This window comes from Arachis ipaensis, chromosome B7 (assembly GCF_059453495.1).
Source record: "Arachis ipaensis isolate K30076 ecotype BB chromosome B7, ASM5945349v1, whole genome shotgun sequence".
Lineage (NCBI taxonomy): Eukaryota > Viridiplantae > Streptophyta > Magnoliopsida > Fabales > Fabaceae > Arachis > Arachis ipaensis.
The window spans coordinates 46803098-46816802 of NC_142442.1; the positions used below are offsets into that span (position 1 = coordinate 46803098).

At 32.9% G+C, this 13705-nt stretch overlaps 1 protein-coding gene across 14 annotated transcripts; it reads right to left on the minus strand.

Moving 5' to 3' along the window:
* Positions 1–2984: 2984 nt before the first annotated feature.
* On the minus strand, positions 2985–8360 carry LOC110265170 (uncharacterized). Of its 14 annotated transcripts, none has more exons than XR_015892221.1 (13): positions 8213–8360; positions 8060–8131; positions 7862–7975; positions 7056–7121; positions 6038–6056; positions 5841–5906; positions 5746–5761; positions 5589–5650; positions 4777–4833; positions 4430–4519; positions 3636–3670; positions 3355–3427; positions 2985–3175 (listed from the first exon to the last, which is right to left on the minus strand). XR_015892221.1 is itself a non-coding variant. In XM_021108041.2 (11 exons), exons 4-10 carry the CDS (start codon positions 7067–7069, stop codon positions 3401–3403), a joined length of 261 nt encoding a protein of 86 aa, XP_020963700.1. In that variant the 5' UTR covers positions 7070–7121; positions 7862–7975; positions 8060–8131; positions 8213–8360; the 3' UTR covers positions 2985–3175; positions 3355–3400. The 14 variants fall into 14 exon arrangements, 3 of the variants coding, with proteins under 3 accessions (XP_020963700.1, XP_020963699.1, XP_088349764.1); XR_015892220.1 differs by having other exon boundaries at positions 3512–3670; XR_015892222.1 differs by having other exon boundaries at positions 3512–3670; positions 4777–5103.
* Positions 8361–13705: the final 5345 nt, after the last annotated feature.

Consider the following 13705-nt stretch of genomic DNA (forward strand, 5'->3'; position numbering starts at 1 on the left):
TACTCACATGATTGTAAAGGCACTCAATCAGACAACACAACATAAATAATGCCAAATCATCGTTAAAATTAAAATTAGTAAACACATTCTATAAGGAATGGATAATAGCCCACTATCAAATCATTCATACTAACTAGTCAACTACAAAAGAAAAGGAGGTGAAAAAGATGTCAAAACTTAAACAATAAACAGCAACAGTTAAGACAAACATAATCAAGAAGTACTTAGCTAGCATTAATGTGCATACACATTCAGTGCTTTTTAATGATTGAGTAATTAGTAAAAAAATGAGCAACAAAATAAAAATAAAATTCTAAATTAAAAAATACATACTTAGTTACTAATACATTGCATCAATTAACTTGAGCAAAGAGATTCAGCTTCGTAAGTTACTAGTAAATGTAGCACTTAAAAAATTGGAAGAAAAATATAATGTCACAAACGTGTTAGAGTGAGATACGTGTTTGTGTGAATCGTGTTAGCAACGAGACCAAATTAAAGTATTGATATTGTAAAAAAGAGAAGAGTCATCCACACTTGGCAATAATGTGTGTTCATACTTAGCTTCTGATTGTAACGTTTATTATTTTTTAGACATGTAATGAACCATACCCAAACTCCTAGGTAGGAAACCTGAAATCACTTAACGCACATATCACGGCATCGAATGGTAATAAAAGAGGATTAAAAATGAGCGATTTTAAGGCCTAGGAAGCATGTTTTCAATCATAGCACAAAATTATGAAGGGAACTTAAAAATATGCAATTTACATGAATAAGTGTGACGATAGTTGACAAAATCCACTCTATTCGATACAAAATAAGTCATAAAATAGTGGTTCATCAGTAGGTTAACATGTTCAATAGTAAGCTCAACAACAAAAACATGTGTTAGTAAGCTCTTGAAACAAAACAACATGTACCTAGTCATATATGGTTTCCTTAGTGTGAGAGCTAAAAAACCAACTATATATCACCAGAAATTTCCAAATTATTAATATTAAGCAATCTATGGAATTAATTTTTTTTATTTCTTTATTGGTATGATGATATTTTTTCTTGGTCACGTAATTTTTCGTGCTGCTGATAGTGGCCCAATAACTTACAAATTTCACCAACACAAGGTCTTATAATCTCATGTAAGTATAACACAAGAATCAAATAACAAAGGAATATTCAAATTATTACTAGAAGATGCATCTTCTTGATTAAATCTAATATTTTTGCCCATACGAAAAGAAAATCAATTTCAATAATTTACGGCAAGAAACCTAACATCAAGAACAATTGAAGTAACATAACAGTAATAACAACATAACAAACAAAACATAAAAACAAGAAGCAACCCAACAACAAGAACAACTAGACAGCAATAATTACATAGCACAAAATTTAATAAATTCAACTAGAAATAACTAACACGGCAACAATTAGCTACTTACTAATTTAACAAATTAGCAACATAGCAGCAAGATTTGACAAATACAGCAACTAGCAGCAAAGCAAAAAGTTTAATAAATTCAACAAGAAACAACTAACACAACAAGCAAAAAGTGAACAACATAGCAACTATCAAATATCAAAAAAGACTAGAGGATTAACCTACAGAAACTGCGTGAATGATATAGTTTCGGGAAGCAACATCACCACAAAATGTGATTATAATGACAAAAATTAACATGTCCTAGAAACTTTATCTAATCTAAAAGATTTAAGTTATGAGATTACAACTTAAAAAAAACATTAAAGCTCAATTTGATTTTTAGTTTAGGAATTTGGTACATTGTTAAGCGAAGAGGTCAGAGGAAGAGGGAACAAATATAGCTGAGCACGTAGACGACGCAAACGGAGAGAAGAGGGAGACCAACCATGGTGACGATACAGACGGTGAGGCAGCAACGACTGCGAGCAACGCCGAACGAGGAAGCAACGATAACGACAGATACATGGGGAACACCATCATGCGACAACGTAGTGCAGTGAGCCACTATAAGAGGCGACAACGTCGTGCACTCAATGATGACGCAGGGAGCAGTGTGGTGGTGGTGGCCGGTGGCTGCGAGAAGAAGACCCCTCTCTGAGTGTATTAGTGAGTGTGTGAGTGAGACATTGAGAGATTCAAGTGAGGGAAGAGGGAATTCGGGTTTTTTTTTTTTAACAACGGCAAAACGACATTTTTAGGTCACTCTCAAAAACCGTGACCATAGACACTACAAAAAAACTTGGTAATTACGGCGGTTTTTTAAGGTTATTACGGCGGTTTGAACCGTCATTATTACCTTGAACGGCACTCAAGAAAAACCGCCATAATTTGAAGCGCCATTTGGTTATTACGGCGGTTTTCAAAAAACCGCCACAATTACCTGGTTAAAACGGCGGTTTTTGAGTTGGTTAAAATGGCGGTTCAAACCGCCGTTATTACCTGGTTAAAATGGTAGTTTTTGAGTTGGGTTAAAACGGCGGTTCAAACCGCTGTTATTTCCAGGATAAAACGGTATTTTTTTATTGGTTAAAACGGCAGTTCAAACTGCCATTATTTCCAGGATAAAACAGCATTTTTTGTTGGTTAAAACGGCGTTTATGAACCGCCATTTTTACTTTAATAGAGTGACATTTTTGGTTTGTTAAAATGGCATTTGAAACCGCTGTTTTTACAGGTTAAAATGGCATTTTGAACCGCCATTTTTACCCTGATGAAGCATTTTTATTGGTTAAAATGGCATTTGAAACCGCCATTTTTACCGAATTAAAATGACATTTCTTGCTGTTTAAAATGGCAGCTACAAACCGCCCTTTTTACCGAATAAAAGTGACAATTTTTATCATTTAAAAGGAAATTTTTACAATCATTTTTATCGCGTTAAACAAATAATTTTTTGATTAAAATTTCACAATAACAAAAAATTATAATCCATAAACAAAATATTATATAGCTCATGAACAAAGTATTAAACATAATATATGATTTTTTAGTATTGGGTATAAAAAAAAATAATTCGTATACAAAGTATCAAACATAATATATGATTTTTTAGTATTGGATATAAAAAAAAATAATTCGCTATAAATATACAACTATAACAATTTTTTATATATACACAAGACTAACGTTCACAGAAGCCAAGTTTTCATTACATAAATTCTTGTAAAATCTTTGTTCCAAGTAATCAGTAATCTGCCAAGAAAAAATACCAGAAAAAATTAGTAATGACAATTCAATATTAAAAATAACTAAAAAGAATTAGAACCTAAATTAATTCATCAATATTTGTTTATATATAAGATATCCCAAGACTGAAATTAGGTGAGATTGTGCACGAATAAAAAATAATATACGACAAATATTTTTTTTACCTAAATTGATTCCTCCACACCCTTTTCTTTTAGCTCCTCAGCTCTCTCAATGAAGCCAGGCACATGCTTCAAGCTGTTGCAAAATGAAAGAAACTCAGATCTCAATATCAAAACTTTATAAAAAAATTTACATAACTCAGGTGCAATTATATTTTACATTTGATTGTTTAATTTTGTGAGTCCAAAACTAGTAGCTTTTCTAATTCATGTAGAGGAGAATGCATCCCAACTATATCATCAGATACACTTGATGATTGTTTGGGACTCACTATGCTTGTTACCTCTTTGACTATTTTCAATCTCAGCAGATTGTGACCTAAATACACCAAGAAAAAAACAGAGAACACAAAATCTTCAATTAAGACAGTACAAGAAAAACTACATATCAATGAACCATAATTATTCAATGAAAATTTTGTAATATCTTAATCAATGTTAATTTATACTCGTCTTCTAAGTATTGCTTATAACTCTTTGGTCTTGATGGAACTCACCCAAGTGTGCGTATTTTATTTTGTTTATTCATGTAAATATATCAAAACAGATTAAAATAATTTATCAATATATACGGAAGAGAGTAGCTTGAAAACTTAAGATTTACTACATGGGTAATAAAAAATAGAATAAATTTAGTTGTTAAGATATAAAATTCAATAGATGGTATAAAAAGGATCAACTGACAATAAGGACAATTAATAACACGTTACTAGTTACTACGAGCTACAAGAATGTGCTCAAGACAACTCTTGTACGGATCAAAATTAGGATAATACTATGGTGTATTATATATTTATATCTTTCAATGAAGAATAAAAATTATTTATTTAATAAAATATCACTCAAAATAAGGTATAGCTTGCGATTTATACATCACCGCCTAGAACACCTTCTGAGTGCTTGCATTTTGTCATTTCTTATATAAAACCAGTTTCTTTCTTTTTAAACTATGAGAATATAGAATAACTAATCTATAAATTAATTTATAAGCAGCTCAAAGGTGTAGAAAGAGACTGCAAATAAAGGTGTGGCTAGTGCTATAACATGAATAGTTGATAGAGAAGACCACAATCAGAACCTGTGATCCTTCAATAGCTTCCAGAAGGCCTGCTGATATAGGTCCTCCTTTCAGAGCCTAGTATCATCCCTGAAGGCAACTATGCAGTGTCTGCAGAGAGTTGCATAAAGATGATTGGTGAAGTTGAAGCGAGTTTCCCCTTTGAAACTGACAAACACGTCATATTTCCAATTCTTCTCAAGACACAAGGGGCTTTGGATTCTTATATATTGATAATTAATTAGTATTTGATTGTTTAATTATTTATTATGTCCAAAAGATAATAGGGTAGTTAACTAATGCTACAAACAAAATCTTTGAAGATGCTTAGACAGTGAGCATACATAATAAGAACACATGAGACTAACCTCTCCTACTATACTTTTTACTTCTGGAGTCGCTTGTTTGAACTGAAAGCACTGATCCTGAGATTTTGTTAACCTCATACAGCAATACAGCCAAGAACAGGAAACAGCAATTATGCCAACATTAGAAGGATGATCAACAAGTGTCCATATGAATAAACCAAAATATCAATTTATACATTTTGGATTTGAAACCATCTTAATGCTATGCTTGAGTACAATTTCATATCTAAATGGCAATCTATTATTTGCACAGAAGAGGTAGCAGTGTGTCTATTGCTATGGGGGTTGGGAGGAGCAATCAGGGCAACTGCTTCTGCTATGAAGACTCTGAATTAAAAGATAAAAAACTGTCATCCATTTTAAATCACAGGAAATATTCAAATTATTAAGCAAGCTCTACCCAACTGCTAACAAAGAAAATCTGGGGCTTTCGAGAAAAGTCGACTAGTAAAGAAATATATTTTCGGTTCAAAATACTAAATAGTGGTCAAATTGTGACAAAATCCAAAGTATAAATCAACTTCATGATCTGTATAAAACGTGACACGATACAAATGGACTGTGGGTGGATTTATCTTAATCATTACTAAAAAGCTATACAATACATAACACATCCATTTGTATGATTATTTATCAATTTATAATATTTTAGTCACCATATCACTTACTAGCACAACTAATCCACAGAAAAATGACTCAGGTCACAAATAACTAAGCCTAGGTCAAATCAACAATAATTCAGTTAGAGAGCAATAATATAACATCAAGAAGAAAAAGAAATACTTTAACAACCAAAAGCTCCAAAGTTTCACCTCAGTTTCTGATGTACATCTGTTAGCTGCATTTGTAGAAGCCTTACTTGATGAGTTAATTCCTGCATGTGGAACATTTTTGTTGTTTAACTTCCAACTTAAATTTTCTAAAGCTATTTTAATCATGATCATTGTGATGTTTATGAAGAAATTGTACCTCCACAGTTTGACTGCTGTAAGATGGAAAAGAAGCAAAGTCAGACCCATCAAAAGCTCTTAAAAAGTGACAATTCAACTATCACAATAACTTACCTTGAACCCAAGAAATCCTGTATTTTTACATTGTGATCCAATTTCTTGAAAGGTTTTCTTTAGTGCCTATATTTTAAACACAACCAGAATGTTCAGCATCACTAATAAAAGTTCAGAGGAAACATGAAATATGAACCTGATGCATCAAATGCACAATATATAGAAAAGACAAATGTGAGATGAAAAGAATGTCTTACTTCAAGACTTTCCAATTTCCTGCTCAAATAAAATGGCAAAAAGAAGATTAGTTCATATATAATCAAAAAATGAAAAAGAAAAAACACAACCTCAGCAGAAAGTTTTGACACATTCAACCTTTAAACCTTTCAAAACGATAACCAAATAATTTTTTGTTTTGACACATATGATCATGGATTTTAATGCAGTCAATTATATGTCACACTCAGTTTTGGTGAGTTTATATTGTGTCCGCATCACATATAACCTCTTGTATTAAATTTTTCATCTAATATAATAACGTCTTGCAAGTTGAAGGCAAAGCAAAAGAGCTCGAAACAAGAGAGAAGGAGTTTAAAAGCCAAGTGGAGGAGTATGCATTAAACAAGGAGAATTTTGAGAAACTCAATTCAGAACAAAAAGCAACAGATTCTATATTTATTAGCACATATTGGAAGGTAACAAACACTAAATAAACTACAGAAGAATCCCTTAGAATTATGTAGATTAAACCTAAACAGAAGCTTAGAACTTGATAACATAATGTTTCACTGTGTTACTGGAAGCCCATCTGTCTAGAAGTTGAAAGCATATAAGATGGAATGATTTATTAAAAGGAAGGGTACAAATGTGAAAGACAGAGATCCCACATGGCACTGATGATTTCCTCAGGTTTAAACAATAATTTCTCAAAATCATTTCCTGATGATTTTTCTACATGGCACTGATGATAAACCCAATACAAAATATTGAAAATTTTTCCAACAGCATCAATTTTCAGTTAGCAATTCTTTAAAAGTTTAAATGAATTTGAACTGGAGTTTGCTTTGACTAAATATGCTGTCATCTGGCACCAGAAGCACCAGAAAAACTATAAATTCCATAAAAAGCTAAAAGAAATGTGCACAGTTAAGAGTTGACTTGACTAAGAGACTTAGAGAAACCCTTCCTTAGAGGATGAATTTTAACAGAGTTAAGAAAGCGCATATGAAAGGATCAATTGAGAAAGAAGATAAAGAAGAGTCGAGAGAAGAGTACCTGGGTGGAGCCATGGAAATTGAGAAGCTGGTTTCTGCTTTCCTGAGAAGCTAAAATTAAGAGTACCTGCGTTTGTGAAGCAGTTGAAGATAGAAGCCAGAAGAAGAAAACACACAGAACCCAAAAATATCATAAAGAATGAAATTAATTTCATATATAGTTTATGAAAACACACAGAACCCAAAAATAGATACTATAGTCACTTCAGAATATGATAAATATACATCCTTGTATCTCAGAGTAACTACTAACTATACAAAATTCAATTTAATATAGTATAGGAAAATCAGAACTAAAAGATCATTTAAGTAAAAATGGATGCCAAAAGTTCATATTTAAGGGAGGAAAAGCTATGCCAACTACACCAACACCATCATATAGTTAACTTGCAACAGCACACTCTTAACTCCTTACATCACCAACCAAGCACCTAACAAATTAACTAGCTAACTGTAACCACTTTAATTAATTCCTAACAGCCGACTATGTCAGTTATAGAGTTGCAAGGGAAAAAAAGAGAAGAAAATTTAGCCATCTCAGATAAACAGAGTGCAAATATAAACAATCCAGAATAATTTTAAGAAGATAACAACGCATAGAAAGTTAAACACGAAAAATCCAAACCTTAATAAGTAATCACAAATAAGGATGTAAGCTTTGTGAAACTAAGCTATGACAGATTTTTTCTGAGATCTGAGATCGGAGATCAGAGAAACACCTTAATAGAAGTAAGCAATAGAAGATCTGAGTTGAGAGAGAGAGAGAGAGAGAGAGAGAGAGGAAGGGGTAAAGTTACGAAAGAAGACCTGAGATCGTCGACTGGTTGAACAGTATCACCCCAACCGGTCCTCTGTAATCGGCGTCAATCACCCCCGCACCAACGTCAATCCAATGCTTCAATGGAAGACCCGATTGCGGAGCTGCAGAGAAACAAAAACCCCCATAAATCAGCACCAAAAATAATTTTGAAACCCTAACCCAAACAAAAACGAAGAAATCGGTGCCTTCTGGAATCAAAATACTGAGGTTTAGCCACCAGAGCCTTGCCTCTCGCCGGAATCTTCGTCTCCACAGCACTAACAGAAAAAACAAAATAAAACAGCATTTGTCGAAGAGGAGAAGTAACTGTTTCAGCTTAACTTGAGAGAGAGAGGTACCATGGAGGGATTGTAACCGGCGGAGAGAGGAAAAGCCCTAGAAGGAAGAACGGCGTTGTCGTAGAGCTTCTTTACACGGCGGAGAGAGGAGAAGCCCTAGAAGGATAGATAGAAGGGAGATGAGAGCGTCGAATGTGTTTCGTTGAATGAGGAGGGGTTGGAGTTCTTTTATTTTATATACGTGGGAAAACGGCAGTTCAAAACCGCCATAATTACTAGAACCGCCAAAATATACAAAGCCAATTCCAGCAGCAACGAAAATTGCCATAATGGCTGGATATTATGGCGGTTCTTTAAAACCGCCTTAATATCAATGCCATTTTAAACCCTTTTTTTTTGTAGTGAGACTCTTTTAGGTCACTCTTCAAAACCGTGACTATAGACCTTTTAGGTCACCCATCAAAATCGTGACCATAGACCCCTTTTATATCACCTTTTCATAAAATCGTGACCATAGATCCTTTTAGGTCACCCCCAAAACCGTGACCGATAGACCCTGTTAGGTCACTTCCAAAAACCGTGACCATAGACTCTTTTAGGTCACTTGCAAAACCGTGACCACAAATCTTTTTAGGCCACCATTTTTTAGAAAAATGTGACTATAGATTTTTTGTAATAACATAATGTCATATTTATTTTATACTTTCTCACCGTTACATATATTTAAATTTTTAGTTTTTTAAATCATTTAATAATATTTATTATTTAAATACATTTTGGTTAATATATATTTATATAATAATATTTACACTTTTCAAAGATTACATTTAATAATATTTAGCTTTTGCATAAGTAATATAAAAAATGGAATAAATTATTTTTTGTTTAGTAATTTTACATTTTAATGTGATTTTGGTCAATATAATTTAAACATAATTCATTTTCTCGAAAACATAGTTGACAAAAAATATCTAAATACAAATTACGTTGGCACTCGTCTAATTGTAATCAAAATTAATTTTGTAAAAATATATTCGTATCAATGTCCATTTGCAAACGTTAATTCATACACATATTATATAATATAGATCAACCTTTTCAATGTAGAAATTATGTCAACTACCAAAAATGAAATAAAATTAAAAGGGCTGTTGTGACATTATCTGAATTTATATAATAGGCTCAACAATCGATATCTAAATTAAACAAATAGCTATACTTCGTTGCAATTAAATACTCTACAATCATGGACGCTTTTATTTTTCCTTTCCAAGGTCTGCTAATTAATTTATAAGCACAGGCCAGAAGTTATCGGTATGAAGTCCCTATCACGATTACCATCTCTCATCTTAAAGTTTGGTGAATTAGAAATCGTCGACAAAGCTCAAATCAAATTCAAATAGGTGACGTCGATGAGGTTCGTTTGAGATAACAACAATATAATTGTATGTCTTGATCTTTACTTCTCCACTTTTCCCTAACACTATGTTTGCGTAATTAACTTGACGTGATTTTTGTTCCTTTAAAATCAATACCTAAGAAGGAAGGAAATTGCTAATTAATTGTTACTAGCTAAACTCTTCTGTCAATCTATAATCAACAAACTAATAAGCCAAAATGTATCAGACCAAAAGCACTAAAAAGCAATATATATATTGTTAACAAAGCTTACTTTGTTCTAATTCTATTTCGTAAAGGTCAAAACTCAAGTGAAGTCGACTTTACGTGAAGTTGATACCTCAGAGCTGTTAGATGAAAATTTAGTCAAATTAGTCAAATCATCTAATGACTCTCAGGTATCAACTTCACGTGAAGTCGATTGGATCTGAGTTTTCACTTTTCGTAAATCATATAAGAGTTAATGGTATCAAGTAATTAGTTTTTAATTATTCTATATTAAACGTAGTATAGGATATTATTATATTCTATTGTCATCGTATATATTAAAGTTATTACCCCCCCCCCCCCCTTCCCCCCGGAACCTAATAACACAATGTGATAGAGTTATAGTACTATATTTTTGCTATACAAAATTTTGAATTAGATCTAGCATTTTCTTTTTTATTAACTATTTTTGGTGAGGTTTTCTATTCACATTTTTTATTCTCAATTTCTCATCCACATCATGTCGCTCCCAAACTAGCGGACATCGCACCCACCATTGCCTGCCATCACTAGACAGCGCCTAAATCATATTATATGAAAGATTATATTGCCTGTTTCCATATTTAAAATCTTGGTTTAACTCTGCAAGGTTTCACTTTTTCTAATTTGCGATGGTTTTTGATTCCTACAAAATGTGTTACAATGGTTCAAAAAACTAACCCAGTTTTGAATCTAGATATTAGATTGCGATGATTTTAAAAAAATTGCTATTACTTGATGAGGAAAATGTTGTGGCGATTTTTTTTCTCTCGCAATTTGCAATAGTCTTTTGAATATTATTATGGTTTTATACCCATATAAAGTGCGGAGGTTTGATCAAATTTATGACGGTTTTTAAACGGTGCAAATTACTCATCTCTCAAAAAAATGTTGCTTTGTGGGAGTTGTAACCACCACAATCTGGATGATGCATAATAAAAAGAAAAAAGGATAAATAGGTTCCTGACTTTTTAAATTTTTTACGACTACATCCCTAACAAAATTTAAATACAAAAAGATCCCTGACTTTTACAAACAGAAGACAATTTCATCCTTCCGTTTATTTGCCTCTCACAAATCAAACGAAACAAGCGAACGTGGTTGTAACATTGTTCAGGTATCCGTTACGATGTCTTGTTAGAAGGAGGCTAAAGTTTGCAAGACAAAAAGGTCCCTGGTGATAAAGATGATGTCATTTCGAATGCTAGCCCTAATGAGATTTAAATTGGGTTGTCTGAAGCAGCCCATGAAGTAGTTGATCATAGTTGTTCATGGTGGTGTTGCTTATATTGATAGCTAGTGGTGGAGGCTCATCAAGCACAAGACAAATCAAAGGTGGAGGTGGCACACGACAGGAATGCTGGGTTGGAAATGCGATCCCAAGTTCGGTGCAAGCTGGGGATGAGAAAGATGGCGTTGTCTGATGCATGAGCATCTTTAGTTGTTAAAAGTTATTTGATACGGATTTTTCAAATACCACAACTTACCGGCAAGTGTACCGGGTCAAACTAAGTAATAAACTCAAGTGAGTGAGTGTCGATCCCACGAGGATCAACGGATTAAGCAAACAATGGTCAGTTGATTATTCTAGTCAGACAATCAATAATAAGGATTTCAATAACAAATAACATAAAAATAGAGAATTAAGCAAGAGCAAACTAAAATAGGTTAAGAAAATAATACGATAAAAATAATTAAGGTGTTAGAGATATTCAAATTTTTGGATTAACAATTCTTATCAACTATTTCAATCATGCAAAGATTCAACTCACTACTAGAAAATTAGTTATTACAGACAGATATTTCCGACGGATTTTATCCCACGAAAATTCAGACGAAATTTCAGAGGGACTTTTTTTGTCAGAAAACAAAAAAAAATGAATTAGCATAAACTACAGACAGAAAAGAGAATCCTCAAAAATTCTGTCAGAAAAATTAATTTTTTTCGTGGGAAATAGTTACAGACAAAAAATCCGTCTATAATTAAATGGACAAAAACACTGTATTTTATTAAATTATTACAGACGAAAAATCTGTCTGTAATTTAAAATTTTTTATCGGAAATATTGAGTTAAACCTAACTCAGATCCTACCCTCTCGATCCATTCACACTCCAAACAAGTGAAGAGCTTCTTACTCTCTCCGTCCACGCTCTCTCCATCGCAGGAGCTTCTTTCACCGCCGCCGCTCTCTCCATCGCTCCGTCCACGATCTCATCACTGACCTCAGATATGGCTTAAGGAATCGAAACCATTACACACTAAACAAACCAACAAACCCTAGCAACAACATTATCAATCTTACTCTCACAACCATTTGCAACCATTAGCTTTCAGGTGAGGTTCATTCCTTTTTCTCTTTTTCTTATTCCCTCTATTTTCGCTTTCTCCTGATTTTGGCTACCCCAATCTGTTATTTCCCTTTTTTATTTTTATTTCGTTCCTTATTTGTTTTTTCCACTTTTCACTCTCTTCAATTCTTTGGGCAATTTCTCTTTTAATTCCTTATTTCTCTGCATTCCTCTTTAATTAATTTGGGATCAAAGTGTTGGTTCCTTCAAAGGAATTTCTCTATTTCTAACATAAATATTTGTTCTGTTTTGCTTCAAAGAATTTTGTTTCACTGATGGTCTTGCTTCAACATTGGAAGTAAAATATAGTGAAATAGAAGTGAGAGGGTGATGAGTAGTAAAAAATGGCTGCAAATAATGAACGAGGATATAGGTAGGTAGCTAGCTAGAGTTTGATTAGATTATCTCTCTCTTTATCTCTTCTCTTTCATTTATTTTGTTCACTATAATTGTTAGTAGTTATAGCCATCCTCCATTTGATTAGAGACCCACATATAGGTTTCTCCCTCTCTTGTTACACGTGCAACGAAAGAACTAGAGTATTGAAAAAGTGGTAGTTATACATTTAAATTGATTTGTGTACATGTATCTTTCATCGTGGCTTCCACTTTTATCTTGAGATCGCTGATTTTCTGTTTCTTGTCATTATTTATTTGATGCTAAATATTGACTTCCTCGTCAACTTCTCACTTGCAGAATTATAGAAGGGTCAATTAGTTGCCGTTAAAGGAATGAATTCACAGCTTTAATTTTTGTCAAACACTAAACAAAGCAATAATTTTTTTGGAAGAACTTAGAAAATTATAATAGTACTGGGATAAGATTTATTTATTTATTTTTTTCTGAAGTAAATGATTTTTGGATTTAGATTGAAGATGATTTGAAAGGGTAAAAGTAGGAGGAGGTGAGCATTTATCAGCTTTGCTGGTTGGTGAAATAAGACCTACAGTTCAAGATCCTTCTCTCATCAAGGTCCCCCACGGTCATTAATTGAAGCTTAAAAACAAAAAGGTAAACAAAAATAACCTTCCTGCCCCCAAAACACACACACATCATGACTCATGAATATTATTGATCAATTTACTAAAATTATTGTTTTGATAGGAATGAGTTTCAGATAAGTTTGGCAAATTTGCTAAGAGAAAGTTATTTGATTTTCTCTTTTTTATTTTTTATTTTTTTGTTGATAATTGATAATCAACAATTAATTAATGCTGGAGAAACATTGACTATGCTGTCAGAGTCAGAAGTTTTTGAACCTTCTGAAGTCATAGCTGAGAGTGATCCATGGACAACTGATTAGGTGTCCTGTTGGAATGTCTCCATATATTAAAAAATTTTGGTGTTATAGGGAAGTAGGGAACAATGCATACAGAAACGGGAGTGGAAAGGGAGAGATTGTCACATTGGTAATTTAATTGTGTTGAAGGGAATTTTGCAATCTTCTGAAACTTTAAATGGCTTAATGGAATGTATGGTATACAATAGGCTTTGGCTTTTGAGGATGAATCAGATCCAGTTTTTATGGGTGGGAATACATAGGATGTGTCATGTTTAGT